Below are 16,677 nucleotides of genomic sequence, written 5' to 3' on the forward strand. Positions count from 1 at the left end.
TGTGGCATTAGTAATGTACGTTGTAATACACATATAATAAATTTGTTTATAAAATATATAGTGGTTTTATTTATTAGATAGTGAATTACTCGGCTGCATGACGTCTTTTCTTAAACATCTCTAAAGGCTTTAAAAGGCATTTTTATAATTATATTCATTATATGTGATTACCTGTTCCAACAGAAAAAAAAGTTTTCACTCAATGGATGCCCAATTCCTCAAGCACAATCAGCTAAATACCTCATCATATCATACATCTTGACGGTAGATTTAATAGGAAACATCATGTTAGACAAAAAGTAAAACACATTAGAACAAAAATAAAACAACTGCACTGATCAGTCGGAAGATACTCTCAACTTGATATAAAATCAAAGAGATTGTTTTATCAGACAATCATAAAGCCTATTTGGACTTATGGGGTGCAAATATGGGGCTGCACTAAAAATTCAAATCAACTAGTCATCCAACGCTGTCAAAACAAAATTCTTCGATTAATTACCAATGCCTATAGTTACGTAACCAACGAAGAACTGCACGACGACCTGGAAATCAAATGGATTTGAGAAGTTATCTAAGATTTCATCTTAAAATACGAAAGAAAATTACTAGTAAATCATACTAATGTGGAAGCAATGCAACTACTGGACAACGCGCAGGATATCAGAAGATTGAATCGAACCAAACCATACGAACTTATATAAAGTGTATAAATTTAGTGTAAACTATAGCTTAAGTAATTATAATTTTATAATTGAGGGAATACATATTGATGTATTTATCTTGCACTCGTCTTGCTTGTGAATTAATCCAAGTATAAACGAAATCTAGCAATAAATTAATTTATAATTAAGATTATACTAAGCATATCTAATAAAGATGTTGTCAAAAAAAAAAACGCTTAGCATTGGGCAGAGTTTTTTGTCAATTCATAATATTCAGTTTGAAAGTATATAACAGGTCAATTGAAAAGTCCCCGGCTTACCATTGCAAAACACATTTTTTTGGCAAAATATTTTTTTATTCAACATAATTCTCTTCAAGGGCGATACACTGATTATAGCGAGCCTCCAACTTTTCGATACCATTTTTGTAGTACGATTTGTCCTTTTCTTCAAAATAGGCCCAGTTTCGGCGATCACCTCTTCATTCGACGAAAATTTCTTCCCAGCGAGCATTCTTTTGAGATCTGAATACAGGAAATAGTGGCTGGGGGCCAGATCTGGAGAATATGGTGGATGAGGAAGCAATTCGAAGCCAAATTCATGGATTTTTGCCATCATTTTCACTGAATTGTGACACGGTGCATTGTCTTGGTGAAGCACCACTTTTTTCAAATGCGGCCGTTTTTCGGCGATTTTGTCTATCAAACGGTCGGATAACGCTATGTAATGGTCGCTGTTGATGATCCTTCCTTTTCCAAGGTAGTTAATGGAAATTATTCCATGCACATCCCACAATACAGACGCCATAATCTTGCCAGCCGACTGTTGCGTTTACCCACGCTTTGGAGCGGGTTCATCATGCGCAGTCCACTCAGATGACTGTTGATTGGACTTCGGAGTGAAATAATGGAGCCATGTTTCATCCATTATCACATACTGATGCAAAAACTCCGGTTTATTACCCTTGATAATTTTCAAACACTGCTCCGAATCATCAACTCGTCGTTGTTTTTGGTCAAAAGTGAGTTCGCGCGGCACCCACTTTGCACAGAGCTTTCTCATACCCAAATATTCGTGAGTCCACAATCTGCCCTATTGGCAATAAGTATGATATGATGTACACGTTCAGTTGATATCATTAGAGTGTCTGTTATTTCATTCAATTTCAATTTACGGTCATTCAAAATAATTTTGTGGATTTTTTAAATGTTTTCGTCGGTAACAACCACTTTTGGGCGTCCACTCGTTATAGGTTCTAGAGGAATATCGCGTTCACTTTATTTGAAATATAGTACGGAGCATCAACAATAGCACGCCTTCGTTGAATGATGGATATATTAGATGCTCATTTCACCACGTCTAAACTTAGCATACCGATCCTTGATGGTTGGTTTTCGTGGGGTAGTATCCGGAAACTCGGCATCAAGCCCAGTTTTTGCTTCAACTATATTTTTTCCCTTCAAAAAGCAATTCAAAAAACAATTATCCACTTTTTTCACAATAACAAAAGTTGCTTCACTCAAAATGCTGTAATTCACAAACTAACGATTCTACAGTTGTCAAATTTATACACGCATCTCTTGAGGGTTAGGGTTAACTAAGAAAAATATGGCTTTAATTCTAGTAGCGCCATTATGTGTCAGGCCGGGGACTTTTCTTGTCCTGTTATTATAACTAGTATATAATTGGCCTTTTAAGTAGGTCATGACTGAATATTTTGGGATGTTCGTGGAATATCTTCCTTGATTAGTACAGTCTTAATTTACAAATTTATTAGTTTCTATTGTTCTGTTGTATTCTATCAATATGCAAGTAAGACGATCGCAGGATATTGAGCTTTTAAGCTGTATTTTCCAGTTCATAGTCTGTGATTTTTTTTGAAGTGATTTAGTACGTTTTAATGGAGCTTGTGGTTTTCAATAATATAAATATAAAGCTTTATCTGATAGTATTTGACCTAAAATTGTACTGAATAAAGACTATTAAGGGAAAATGAAAACAAAAATGAAACAGTTATTACCGATATTGTTACGATATACAATTTTGTTACGTATTTCACACATGTAACAAATTAAATATACGTTTAATATTATACCCACCAGCTCTGATATCTGGTTTATAAATAATCATGAATACAATTGCAAATTTATCGGCTTTATAGATGTTTAAATAATTGTGAGTAATTTCCATAGCCTGTTATTTTCTTATACTATCAGGTCAAAACTAGAAATATTCTGACATAAGATTAACATAGAAAACAACATGGAATAGGTAATAATGCAAGAAATTTGGAAATTTTGTAATTAAATATATTCAAACATGTTCTGGTATAGCGACGGTATTGATTGAGATTTGTAAAGCCAGGAGTGTAAGATCTGGCTATGTAAGAGCAATTTAAGGTAAGTAAGTTTTGCTCTTTTTACTAGCGTATCCTCAAACCAACATGGGCATGTTTGTACAAGTAAATACTCTCATAAAAATATAATTACAGCTTATTTACAAACTTAAACTATGTAAATATTTCTATTATTTTAAGTAAATATAGCAGACATAATATACATTTTGTAATAGCTCAGTTAATCATATATTTCACACATGTGACAAATAGTACGCCCATTTAATGAAACATTAACAACACATTTAATATCTGGTTTATAAATAATTACGAATGCAAATGTAGTAAATCTATTTGCTGTGTAAATGTTTAAATAATTGGGATTAATTTTCATACTCTGAACACTTATAACTAAATCGAAACTAGAAATAGTGCCATTTAAATAAAAAATAAAACAATATATGAAATACAACAGCAACTTACAGTTGGAGGTTATCAAAAAGCTCATTATTTTTTTTTAAATAGTACAGTTAACGTACACACATTATCAGTTATTTTACTAATATTATCTAAAATAATATTATCGATTTAATATTATTAGGAAAATATAGCTCTTTATAAAATATAACATAGTTCTTTTGGGTTATAGACGGATGCGAATTGAATTATTGTAATATGTTATTATTTTGTTTTATGAACTATCTTTTGTTTGTTCAAAACAAAGACAAGTAGCTTTATTTGATAGTATCTTATGTTAATGAGCAATCAGTAATGTTTCATGTAAAAATACTTTATGTCAGGGGTAAATATAATAGTATTGACCAAAATATTTTAAAAAGTACATCTTATTAAATTGAATAAAGACTATTAAGTGAAAATGAAAACAAAAATGAAACAGTTATTACCGATAGATGTAACACAATGTTTCTACTGCACTAGTTAATTTTATCACGTATTTCACACATGTAACAAATCAAATATATGTTTAATAATATACCCACCAGCTCTGATATCTGGTTTATAAATAATCATGAATACAATTGCAAATTTATCGGCTTTATAGATGTTTAAATAATTGTGAGTAATTTCCATAGCCTGTTATTTTCTTATACTATCAGGTCAAAACTAGAAATATTCTGACATAAGATTAACATAGAAAACAACATGGAATAGGCAATAGTGCAAGAAAATTAGACATTTTGTATAGCGACGGTATAGTTCTTCAATTGATTGAGCTTTGTTAATATCTGCAATTGTCCATAGGCAGGAGTGTAAATTTCGATTCATAGATTTTTGCCATCATTTTCACTGAATGGTGACAGGGTGCATTGTCTTGGTGAAGTACCACTTTTTTCAGATGCGGCCGTTTTTCGGCGATTTTGTCTATCAAACGGTCGAATAAGGCTATTTAATAGTCGCTATTGATGGTCCTGCCTTTTTCAATAGTCAATGGAAATTATTCCATGCTTATTCCAAAATACAGAAGCCATAATCTTACCAGCCGAAAACACCCGACGTAAAATCCGAAAAAGCTGGCTAAACTTGTAATCAGACTATGTAGCATGGAATGGAATGGAAAATATGGAATAGGCAATAGTGCAAGAAATTTAGACATTTTGTAATTAAATATATTCAAACATTTTCGGGTATAGCGACGGTATAGTTCTTCTATTGATTGAGGTTTGTAAAGCCAGGAGCGTAAGATCAGGCTATGTAAGAGTTTAAGGTAAGTAAGTTTTGTCATTTCAACTTGCGTATCCTCAAACCAACATGAGCTTGTTTCTACAAGTAAATACTCTCAGAAAAATTAGGGTATTTTTTTTTGAATTAGTGGCATATTACGTCAATTCTATGTTAGACAAGACCTCTTTTCAAGACAAGTCATTTTAAAATTGCTAAAAAGTTACAAAGACTCCTGACTCATGACTCCTGACTCACCTATAACCTCACAGCATTCTTGCATGTTGAAGTTGTTTTTTTTATATTAAAGTAAGAAAAACAATTCTTTTACTTAACATTAAACTATGAGAAGTAATATATTATAAAAAAATTAGCTTTTTGGTTTGTTTCAATTAGAGATTTCTTGGTTTTCTTTGAGGATCCTAAGTATTGCTATTTGGTAATTGTGTGTCCTAATTAATATACATATGGCCAACAACACTAGAATTTCACATTCAATTATGTTGGATAATAAAATAAACAATATATAAATATAATTTTTAAGTTCTTGAGAAATAAAAAAGAAAGACGTATCGCTGAAATCAAAATCCAGGTAAATACTTACGAAAACATAAAAAATCCACAAAATCATTTTGAGTGATTGAAAAGTTAAGTTGCGTGAGTTCGTTAACATCGCAATTATATCAAAAGAACGTGCTGGTTTTATATTGCATGAGCATTTAACTATGGAAGTAAAACAATCATCATCTCAGTGAACAGCAGCTGATAACAAGCCTATTTTGAAGCAAAATATAAATCATTATATAAAAGTAGTATTGAAATGTTAGAGCACCGCTGGAATGATTGTGTGGCTCTTGATGGATATTACGTTAATGAATAAAACTAGTTTTGAACAAAAATAAACGCATTTTCTATGTTACGCCTTCACTTTTCTGCTTATATGTGATTTATCTACATATATTTCCTTGAACAGCTATTAATGTTTGATTAACAATCGTACGTATATTAGTGGAGGCGAAAAGACTGAGAAGAGACGATACATTAGTGGATTCTTTGGTTTGAAAGACAAAAACACGAGGGTCTATCGAAAAACTTTAAATATGATACATATTAAATAGAAACTTGTACAAAATATATTATTTTGGAGATTAAATTGCCATAAAATAAACGTCAAACATGAAATGATGAAATATGACAAGATAGATTATATCTATAATTAGCACTTTGTTTCCCAAGATATTTATTTTTATGTGCGAGACTATATTCTACTTAACTACGATTTCCAATCCAACATCAACCGGTCTTCTTTTCTTGAAAATTAATTTAATACCGTTAATTGAATGAATTCAAAGGTCGCTCAAGTGACTCCTTAAGTCTAATGAGCCATATGCCTTTTATGCAGATGTTTTGCCTAAAGTTTTTTGATCGTAGTATGCGGAAGAATAAACAAACAACTGATTTAAGAGTAACTCTTTTCTATTATTTTATTTAAATCGAGCTTATGGTGATTTGAACAAAATCCTGATCAAGTAACCCCGCTTTAAACACTGTTAAAAAGAATCTTTTTCTGAAAAACAAGAATAATTAATCGCCACAATTGGTACATTTTTTTATTAATCCCTTAGAATGTCAACAATCTGACCGTGGTTAATAAGTATTATTATATGATTTCAGTTATATAATATAACCATTCTGGCATGTAGAAGATCACTTCACTAAGTGATCTAAATCTTATTCTAGATACTATTCTAACTTATTTTAAAGTATATCCTAACTTACACTAAAAAGTGTTTATACTAGATATTATTAAATCTCACTCTGTGTGTCTATTAATTAGTTCGTATAGTAGTTTGCGTTTGAGTCTATGTACTACACTGTCATCGCGCACATTTAACTGTTTGGCATTGGGATTCAGTAATAGTCTTTCAGAGTAGTTCGCACTAACATTCCGAATTACACTCGTTATGGCTTCTAAGGGGATATCGCGCTTAATCATTTTGTTTTTTTTGTTTTGTAATAAGGGGCATCGATGATGACTCGCAACACTTTAATCTGGAACCTCTGGAGGATATTTATGTTAAATATGCTAGTAGTATGCGACAGTTCAATACCATAGGTCCAAATGTGCCTAAGTATTAACTTATGCAGAAAAACCTTGTTATATAATGATAATTTAGATTTACGCCCTATCAGCCAATACATTTGGTTTGGTTTAAGCCCAAGCTGTTTGCGTTCTGTCACTATCTGTATTTTCCAAGTCAAATGTCGATCGAAATGCATTCCCAAATATTTAACGCTTGCGGAAGTTCATGATTATTCTATTTTCTGAGGGACATGTTCTTTTAGAAAGGATGAATTGCACATGGGTAGATTTTGTCTCATTTGCTACGTTTTCAACCACAATTCGACTTTGTGAAGATGAAGTTGGACGTTTCTTGTCGCTGATATTGCATCCTCGTGTGATGATAAAACCGCTATATCGTCAGCATATGTTGCAATAGAGGTGTTTCTTGAGGTCGGTAGGTCAGCTGTATACAACAGATGAGCCAAAACACTGCCCCGCGGAACACCCGAATATATTGGGTGTAGGTCAGTGTATTCGTCACCCTGTTTGATAAAACTTTCTACCTGTGAGGTACGGTTTCAGCAGTTGAAAGTGCGTATGGGACAAAAGTTTTTTCAATATAACGTGCAGTCCAGTGTGCCCATCCTGTCGAAGGCCTGAGAAGTGTCGAGAAATGCAGCACATCAATTATTAATTTGGTTGACTGATCTACATATTTGTTCAATTGTATCGTAATTAGTACAGTTGAAATAAATATAATAATTGTTGTTAATGTAATAAGGGAACAATAGTTGAAACATCTGTAGTGTCTTAAAGTTTAGTCGCTAGCGGTTTGTTGCAAACCATTGAGCACGACAAAATCCATTGATTTTTTTATCTGCCAATCATACCTTCTAATATAACACAAGCTTCAACATGTATATCGTGCTGATTATTTATCCATATACTTTATACAAGACAATAAATTGTATTTCGATGAGGAACACGTTATAAAATGCTGACTGTCTTTAACACATTTCTGTGACATGTCCTCAGAGTTTGATGTAGAGAATCACTCGGTTAAGACAATTACTAAAAATGCCGACAAGAAGAATAAGAAGAATGTAAAGGAAACTCAGCTTCCTTGAGACAGTGATGAGGATGATTATTTTAATTTAGTGTGCGCCAAGTTCTGTTCAGAGAGTTCCCCAAGAGAAAAAAGGATATAAAGCGCTAGTTGCAGTGAATGGGCTCTCAATGCTGTTCATGTTTGCATTAACTGTGGCAGTGAATACATTAATCATGTTCGATTTTTTTAACTAAAAGTTCATTTAAATTTTGTTTTTATTTCTATGAGGAATCCCACAAATTTTGTTATGTTTTTAATCATCTATTTCCCGTTTTAATGTGTAACGATTTGTACAATACATTGGTCCAAGTGAGCACTTCGAATTGTTCCTTACTGTGGAGTCTAATGAACCACGTGCCTTTTTTTAATTAAAAAGTAAATTTAGTATAGTAAACAACGGATTTACTTAAGTTTTTTTTGTCGTAATATGCTGTCAAAAAAAAACCTGAATGGCTTACTGATTTAGGAATAACTGTTTTCTACTTTTTTCTTCTTTCAATCGACTCTACTCTGTTTTTAAGAAAATCCTGATCAAGTGTATATTTACATCATAGAAAGAAAAAACCTAATACCAACACATCAATTTTGGTTTATTAACAAACACTCAACAATTGACCAGGTCCACAGAATAAGAGATGTTATTGAAAAAGCCTACGAAAGTCAAAAAGTATACTCAGCTATACTCAGCTCGATAAGGTTTGGCATGGAGGCCTTGTTCATAAACTACAGAAAATGCTACCAAAACCACACATCGAACTATTAAAATCATACATTACAACCAGTCAAGTAAGAAGAAGCTTACTCTACAATAAAAGAAGCTAAAGTAGGTGTACCACAAGGAAGTGTACTGGGACCAATGCTTTATCTACTTTACAATAAATGAAGCTACATTTGCTGATGATACTGCGATTATAGCTGTCGGAGACAATAGTGAAGAAGCTTCACGAAAATTACAACAGGCAAGTGACAATATAAATAATTGGATACAAGCTTGGAAAATAAAAAGTAATGAAAGTAAATCTGTGCATGTGTAGTTCACCTATAAACGGAACGTACAAGCAGCAATAACATTAAATAACACTATCATTCCATATAGCAACAACGTTAAATATCTTGGAATGAATGTCGATGCAAAACTTCGCTGGAAGGAACATATAAAGAAGAAAAGAAAGGAACTAGAATTGAAATCACAATTATCAGTACATCATAAATAGCTATTATATAAGCAAATATTGAAACCTATATGGACATACGGAGTTCAATTATGGGCATGTTCTCCAAACATAAATAAAATAAAAAAATTTCAGAACAAAGTCCTGAGAGGTATTGTGGGTGCACCCAAATACTATAGGACTGATTACCTACATCGAGACCTTCAGACCCACAGTCAATCAAGAAATCAAGAGAATTGCAAGGGGGCATGAGGCTCCATTCTCATACTAATATTGAAATATTGCAACTTTTGGATACCACCAGAACAGGACACAGGCTCAAGAGAATCAAACCGTCTGATTTTGTGTAGTGTTGTGTAGTGAGGTGCATATATTAAAAAATTCAGCAATGACGTGTATAAACATTATTTCACCAGGGACTGAGTTAGGGCCGATGGGTCCTCCTAGTTATATACCTAGATTTAAGTTAGCATAAAGACAAATTGTAGGTTAGACGGAAACCACTAGTAACAATACATTAATTAAATAATAATTAGAAAAAGTGTATATTTACAGGGATTTGATCATATTTATAAACTTGGAATAGCTATATTGTTGGCTTTTTGTCAGCTAATAAGTGTATTAAAATCAAAAAGACTCTTTTTCTGTAAAACAATTTGTACAAATATATTGAAATTGAAACAATTGAAACAAATATAATAACTGTTGTTAATGTGAAACGTGTAATTTTTGTTATTTTACAGAAATAACAGACTGGTTTCGTTCGTCCTCTCATCAAGACCCTTAACAGTTGTTCCAGTTTAAAATAAACCATTCAAAACATAGCTAATCGGTTATTTTTTGTAACCCAAGTGGTCGAACACGGTTTAAATAATCCATATTTGTCGTGAACAGTAATAAATATGAGAACTTCCCCAGTTCCCGTCTAGAATTTCATTCATGCGAGCATAACCACTCGATTATACCGAAAACTCATAACGGCCCGTTGGAAAATCACTTGACGCAGGGGTATCAAGAGCCAAAGCCTCTCCAGGGCGCCCGTAACACTCGCCTCCACCCGCCACCCGCTCGAGTGCTTTGACTTGGCCATTGAGAAATAAACAGAACTTGACTTTCGACGAGTCCGGCTTCAGTCAGTTTGTTGGCGTCGGCGATGGAGACCTCGCGTCCGTTGTCGCACCGTCGCGCTTAACACGTGCATCGACGACTCGGGTGACGGAAAAAAGCGAGAGAAAAAAAAAGTTGAAAGACGAAAATGACGCCGGCGGCGGATGCCCGTGCGTGGCGTCGGGACGTCGTGCACGGACGCGGACGTAACATTATCGCCATGTGCCGTAGTTGGAGAATAGTGTTTGTTTTGTTTTTTGTTATTTTAGGAAATTATTGTGTAACTGCACAAGGTAAGATCATCCCATAGACCAACTTAAAATTAATGTTTGATCAATAATCTCATAATAAAACGAGTTTGAAATTGCCTGATTAATTATAGAAACCTCTAATTCAACTTTAGTTAATTACTATATTCGTTTATCTATACAATTCTGTGCTGATTTAAGTTCCCAAATATTTATGAAATATAAGAAATAATTATTATTGACTACTATGACTAAAATTGAGTGAGTGTCTTCGGTTCATAAAGACGCTCACTCAACTTTGGGCTATTATTGTTTTTGTTTCAATAAATTTAAAACATAAGATGCAGTTATTTAAGTTGACAATTATTTATGAAGTAAATAAAATGTACTGATGATAATATGAATGAAATTCAACTTCTGTTATTACTATTATATTTGTCTCAATTTGTATAATTTTAAATTGGGAACGTTGAACGAAGAATAAGAGAAAAGTTATCACATAATGACATTTGAATGATCATATAAACCACGACCACATATAAAGCTCGACCTTAAGATTACTCATACAGTACAGATTATATAAAATGATATACCTTTGATCGCATACGCTGTTAAACAGTTTTTATTGTACTTACAGTTTAAATACAATACGAATAATGTCCCTATTAAAATATCTGTTAATTAAACTATATAAATAATGTCTAAAGATCACGAGGTTATCAATTATTAAAATCATGATGTATTTATTACTTTAAAAATGCAGCGAAATTATATCAAATTTAAAATTAATTTTTTAAACCAATTTACTCTTTTCGTAACAAAAATCTTATTAATAACATAATTACGGAATTAATAAGACTTATTTTGATAAAATTTAAATTTCCTTCAACCGAGATAAGAAAATATTTATTTTCGGTTAATTTTTATTTATTTAATCAATTTTAAATCTATGTTTTTGTTTAGTAGAGGGTATAAACAGTGGGTAACACTGTGTTAGTGACATGCAGACAAATAATTCTTTGTTCATTTTTGTCATAATTTAACATATATGTGTTCATTTTCTCTGCTGATCCAGGTTCACAAATGTTTGGTAAATTTTAGAAATAGTTACTGATGACATGAACCAAAAATACTTTAATTTTCAGATCAATTAAGATTTGAAACACAGTATGCGTTAATATACGTTGAATCAGTTTCATTTAAACTATTTACTACAGTTTAATTAATACAACAACGTCAAAAATATTATGTTTGGGCACTAATCTCAACACAAATCGAGTTCAAAATTGCCTGAGTAATTATAGATATCTTTAGTTTTAACACTCAACTTTAGTTAATTACTATATTCGTTCATCTATACAATTCTGTGCTGATCTAAGTTCCCAAATATTTATGAAATATAAGAAATAATTATTATTGACTACTATGACTAAAATTGAGTGAGTGTCTTCGGTTCATAAAGACGCTCCCTCAACTTTGGGCTATTATTGTTTTTGTTTCAATAAATTTAAAACATAAGATGCAGTTATTTAAGTTGACAATTATTTATGAAGTAAATAAAATGTACTGATGATAATATGAATGAAATTCAACTTCTGTTATTACTATTATATTTGTCTCAATTTGTATAATTTTAAATTGGGAACGTTGAACGAAGAATAAGAGAAAAGTTATCACATAATGACATTTGAATGATCATATAAACCACGACCACATATAAAGCTCGACCTTAAGATTACTCATACAGTACAGATTATATAAAATGATATACCTTTGATCGCATACGCCGTTAAACATTTTTTATTGTACTTACAGTTTAAATACAATACGAATAATGTCCCTATTAAAATATCTGTGAATTAAACTATATAAATAATGTCTAAAGATCACGAGGTTATCAATTATTAAAACCAAGATGTACTTATTACTTTAAAAATGCAGCGAAATTATATCAAATTTAAAATTAATTTTTTAAACCAATTTACTCTTTTCGTAACAAAAATCTTATTAATAACATAATTACGGAATTAATAAGACTTATTCTGATAAAATTTAAATTTCTTTCAACCGAGATAAGAGAATATTTATTTTCGGTTAATTCTTATTTATTTAATCAATTTTAAATCCATGTTTTTGTTTAGTAGAGGGTATAAACAGTGGGTAACACTGTGTTAGTGACATGCAGACAAATAATTCTTTGTTCAATTTTATCATAATTTAACATATATGTATTCATTTTCTCTGCTGATCCAAGTTCACAAATATTTGGTAAATTTTAGAAATAGTTACTGATGACATGAACCAAAAATACTTTAATTTTCAGATCAATTAAGATTTGAAACACAGTATGCGTTAATATACGTTGAATCAGTTTCATTTAAACTATTTACTACAGTTTAATTAATACAACAACGTCAAAAATATTATGTTTGGGCACTAATCTCAACACAAATCGAGTTCAAAATTGCCTGAGTAATTATAGATATCTTCAGTTTTAACACTCAACTTTAGTTAATTACTATATTCGTTCATCTATACAATTCTGTGCTGATCTAAGTTCCCAAATATTTATGAAATATAAGAAATAATTATTAATATCTACTATGACTAAAATTGAGTGAGTGTCTTTGCTTCATAAAGACACTCACTCAACTTTGGGCTTTTATTGTTTTTGTTTCAATAAATAAAATTTAAAACATAGGATGCAGTTATTTAAGTTGACAATTATTTATGAAGTAAATAAAAAGTACTAATGATAATATGAATCAAATTCAACTTCTGTTATTACTATTATATTTGTCTCAATTTGTATAATTTTAAATTGGGAACGTTGCACTTCAGAAGAAGAAGAATAAGAGAAAAGTTATCACATAATGACATTTGAATGATCATATAAACCACGACCACATATAAAGCTCGGCCTTAAAATTACTGATACAGTACAGATTATATAAAATAATATACCTTTGATCGCATACGCCGTTAAACATTTTTTATTTTACTTACAGTTTAAATACAATACGAATAATGTCCCTATTAAATTATCTGTGATTTAAATTATATAAATAATGTCTAAAGATCACAAGGTTATCAATTATTAAAATCATGATGTATTTATTACTTTAAAAATGCAGCGAAATTATATCAAATTTAAAATTAATTTTTTAAACCGATTTACTCTTTTCGTAACAAAAATCTTAATAATTACGGAATTAATAAGACTTATTCTGATAAAATTTAAATGTCTTTCAACCGAGATAAGAAAATATTTATTTTCGGTTAATTCTTATTTATTTAATCTATTTTAAATCCATGTTTTTGTTTAGTAGAGGGTATAAACAGTGGTAACACTGTCTTAGTGACATGCAGACAAATAATTCTTTGTTCATTTTTATCATAATTTAAAATATATGTGTTCATTTTCTCTGCTGATCCAAGTTCACAAATATTTGGTAAATTTTAGAAATAGTTACTGACGACATGAACCAAAAAATACTTTAATTTTCAGGTTAAATAAGATTTGAAACACAGTATGCGTTAATATACGTTAATTCAGTTTGATTTAGACTATTTACTACAGTTTAATTAATACAACAACTTCAAAAATATTATATTTGGGTACTAATCTCAATACAAATCGAGTTCAAAATTGCCTGAGTAATTATAGATATCTTTAGTTTTAACACTCAACTTTAGTTAATTACTATATTCGTTCATCTATACAATTCTGTGCTGATCTAAGTTCCCAAATATTTATGAAATATAAGAAATAATTATTATTGACTACTATGACTAAAATTCAGTGAGTGTCTTTGGTTCATAAAGACACTCACTCAATTTTGGGCTATTATTGTTTTTGTATCAATAAATTTAAAACATAAGACGCAGTTATTTAAGTTGACAATTATTTATGAAGTAAATAAAAAGTACTGATGATAATATGAATCAAATTCAACTTCTGTTATTGCTATTATATTTGTCTCAATTTATTTAATTTTAAATTGAGAACGTTGCACTCCAGAAGAAGAAGAATAAGAGAAAAGTTATCACATAATGATATATGATTGATCACATAAACCACGACCACATATAAAGCTCTGCTTTAAAATTACTCATACAGTCCAGATTATATAAAATAATATACCTTTGATCGCATACGCTGTTAAACAGTTTTTATTGTACTTACAGTTTAAATACAATACGAATAATGTCTCTATTAAATTATCTGTGAAAATAACATTTCTTGTTAGTGAAGTTGCAACTTTATGTTTATTTGTTCTCAGTCGTCCTCATTACATAAGCTTTCTCCTGTTATTAGTTTATGAACTAGGGAATCGTGTCAATTCCTATATTATTTTTACAACCAACGATTTAGTGTAGACTACACAAGAAATAGTTTTAAAGTATGTTTCTGAACTAACAAAAGCTCGATCATGTATTACTTATAAGGTGGGGTAAGGTATTCCATAAAACTACTTATACAACACAGATTATACAAAATAATTTAGTAGGCGTTGTTAAATATTTTTATTGCACTTACAATTTAAGAACTATACGAATAACATTCCTATTACATTAACAGTTGTATATTAAAAATCCGTTGTAAATGGTAAAATCATGAATTAATAAAAAAATCGTGTTAATTAATTCATCTTAAATTTATTGGAATATTCTAAAAATTAGTAATCACGAAAGTAATTTTACAAAGTTCATATGCGCACGTTGAATTATTTTATATATTGTATAGTCCTAATATATTGCAATATTTCATTCAACATTCAAGACTGGTTTTATCCAAGTATATAATACTTTTTTATTGTTGTAAAACCTATTTTTCTAATAGAAATCTTAATAGTAACAGTATTAATAATATAATATCTCAATTAATTACAATATAACTGTAACATATAATAATTTGTCAACGGAGATAAGAAAATATCTTTTTCGGTTTATTTTTAATTATCAATTTTAAACCACTGATGTAAACATTGAGTAACATTGTCTTAGTGATATGCGTACATACAGTTCTTATATGTGACAATTTTTTATTCCAATATTTTAAATTTGTTATTTAAAGAAAATATAAATATAGCTCCTTTTTCATTAATACCTTTTTCTTTATAATAATGAATTTCGTTTAATCAATTTCATATTTACTATAATACTATTTTTACTATAGACAAGTTAAAGTTAAAACAAAATTTTCTTAATACATTTTTTTCATTTTTAATTGAAAATGATGTTTGTTTTGGTTTTTTTGTTGCTTTAGGAAATTATTGGGTAACTGTACAAGGTAAGTTAATTCCATAGACCAACTTAAAAATATTATGTCTGATCGCTAATCTCAAAATAAATCGAGTTTAAACCTTTAAAACATTCAACTGTAGTAAATTACTATATTCGTTCAGCAAATACAATTGCTGATCTAAGTTCTCAAATATTTCTGAAATATAAGAAATAATTACTGATGACTACTATGACTAAAGTTTGTGTGAGTGTCTTCGGTTCATACACTCACTTATGTTTGGTCTATTATTATTTTTGTTTCAATAAATAAAATTGAAAACATAGGTTGCAATTATTTAAGTTGACAAATATTTATGAACTGAATAAAAATTACTGATGATTACGTGAATCAACAATTTGGCATAAAGACCGAACACTGATTCATATAAAATTTACTGAATCAAGCTTAACTTTGATCTACTATTATTGTTGGCTCAGTTTATAAAATTTAAAACCGTTGTTTAAAATGTTGTGATCTAAGTTTACGAATATGTATATACTGAACAAATAACAGCATATGATTGATCATTAACAACCAACTTTAGTCCATTATTATCAGTGGCGAATTTACATAATTACCATTACATAAATCCTCCCCTAGTCAGCTCTGAAATTCGATACCTAAGTTCACAATCATATTAATTACATTTTTTTGTTAATGAAATTGCAACTTTTTCACTTTTCCTCGATCGTCCACATTGCAACAGCTTTTTTTGGTTATTAGTTTTAATGTAAACTAGGGGATCATTGTGTCAGTTCCTAGATTATTTTGACAACCCATTATTTAGTGTAGATTACAGAATAAATAGTTGTTAGCTGGAAACGCTCGATTATGTAGTACTTATAAAGTGGGGTGGAGTATGCTCTAGAACTACTACAAAACACAGCTTATAGAAAATAATGTACATTTGGTTTCGTTGCCTAAAAAGTTTCATTTTTATTGCACTTAGAGTTTAAAGACAATATGAATAATATTTCTTTTAAGTTGTCTGCTAATAATCCGGTCTATAA

General features: G+C 30.3%; 1 protein-coding gene across 1 annotated transcript in view; it reads left to right on the forward strand.

Moving 5' to 3' along the window:
- Nucleotides 1-10,123: 10,123 nt before the first annotated feature.
- Nucleotides 10,124-16,677, forward strand: part of Reck (Reversion-inducing-cysteine-rich protein with kazal motifs) — a 164,840-nt gene continuing 158,286 nt past the window's right edge. Inside the window, exon 1 of the mRNA XM_076401879.1 lies at nucleotides 10,124-10,425. Within this exon, the coding sequence (XP_076257994.1) occupies nucleotides 10,281-10,425 (145 nt within the window). The 5' untranslated portion in view covers nucleotides 10,124-10,280. The remainder of the gene's footprint in view (nucleotides 10,426-16,677) is intronic.

Source organism: Rhynchophorus ferrugineus, unplaced genomic scaffold (assembly GCF_030347505.1).
Source record: "Rhynchophorus ferrugineus isolate W39M unplaced genomic scaffold, kcgeb_rfMv2 rfM1, whole genome shotgun sequence".
NCBI lineage: Eukaryota > Metazoa > Arthropoda > Insecta > Coleoptera > Curculionidae > Rhynchophorus > Rhynchophorus ferrugineus.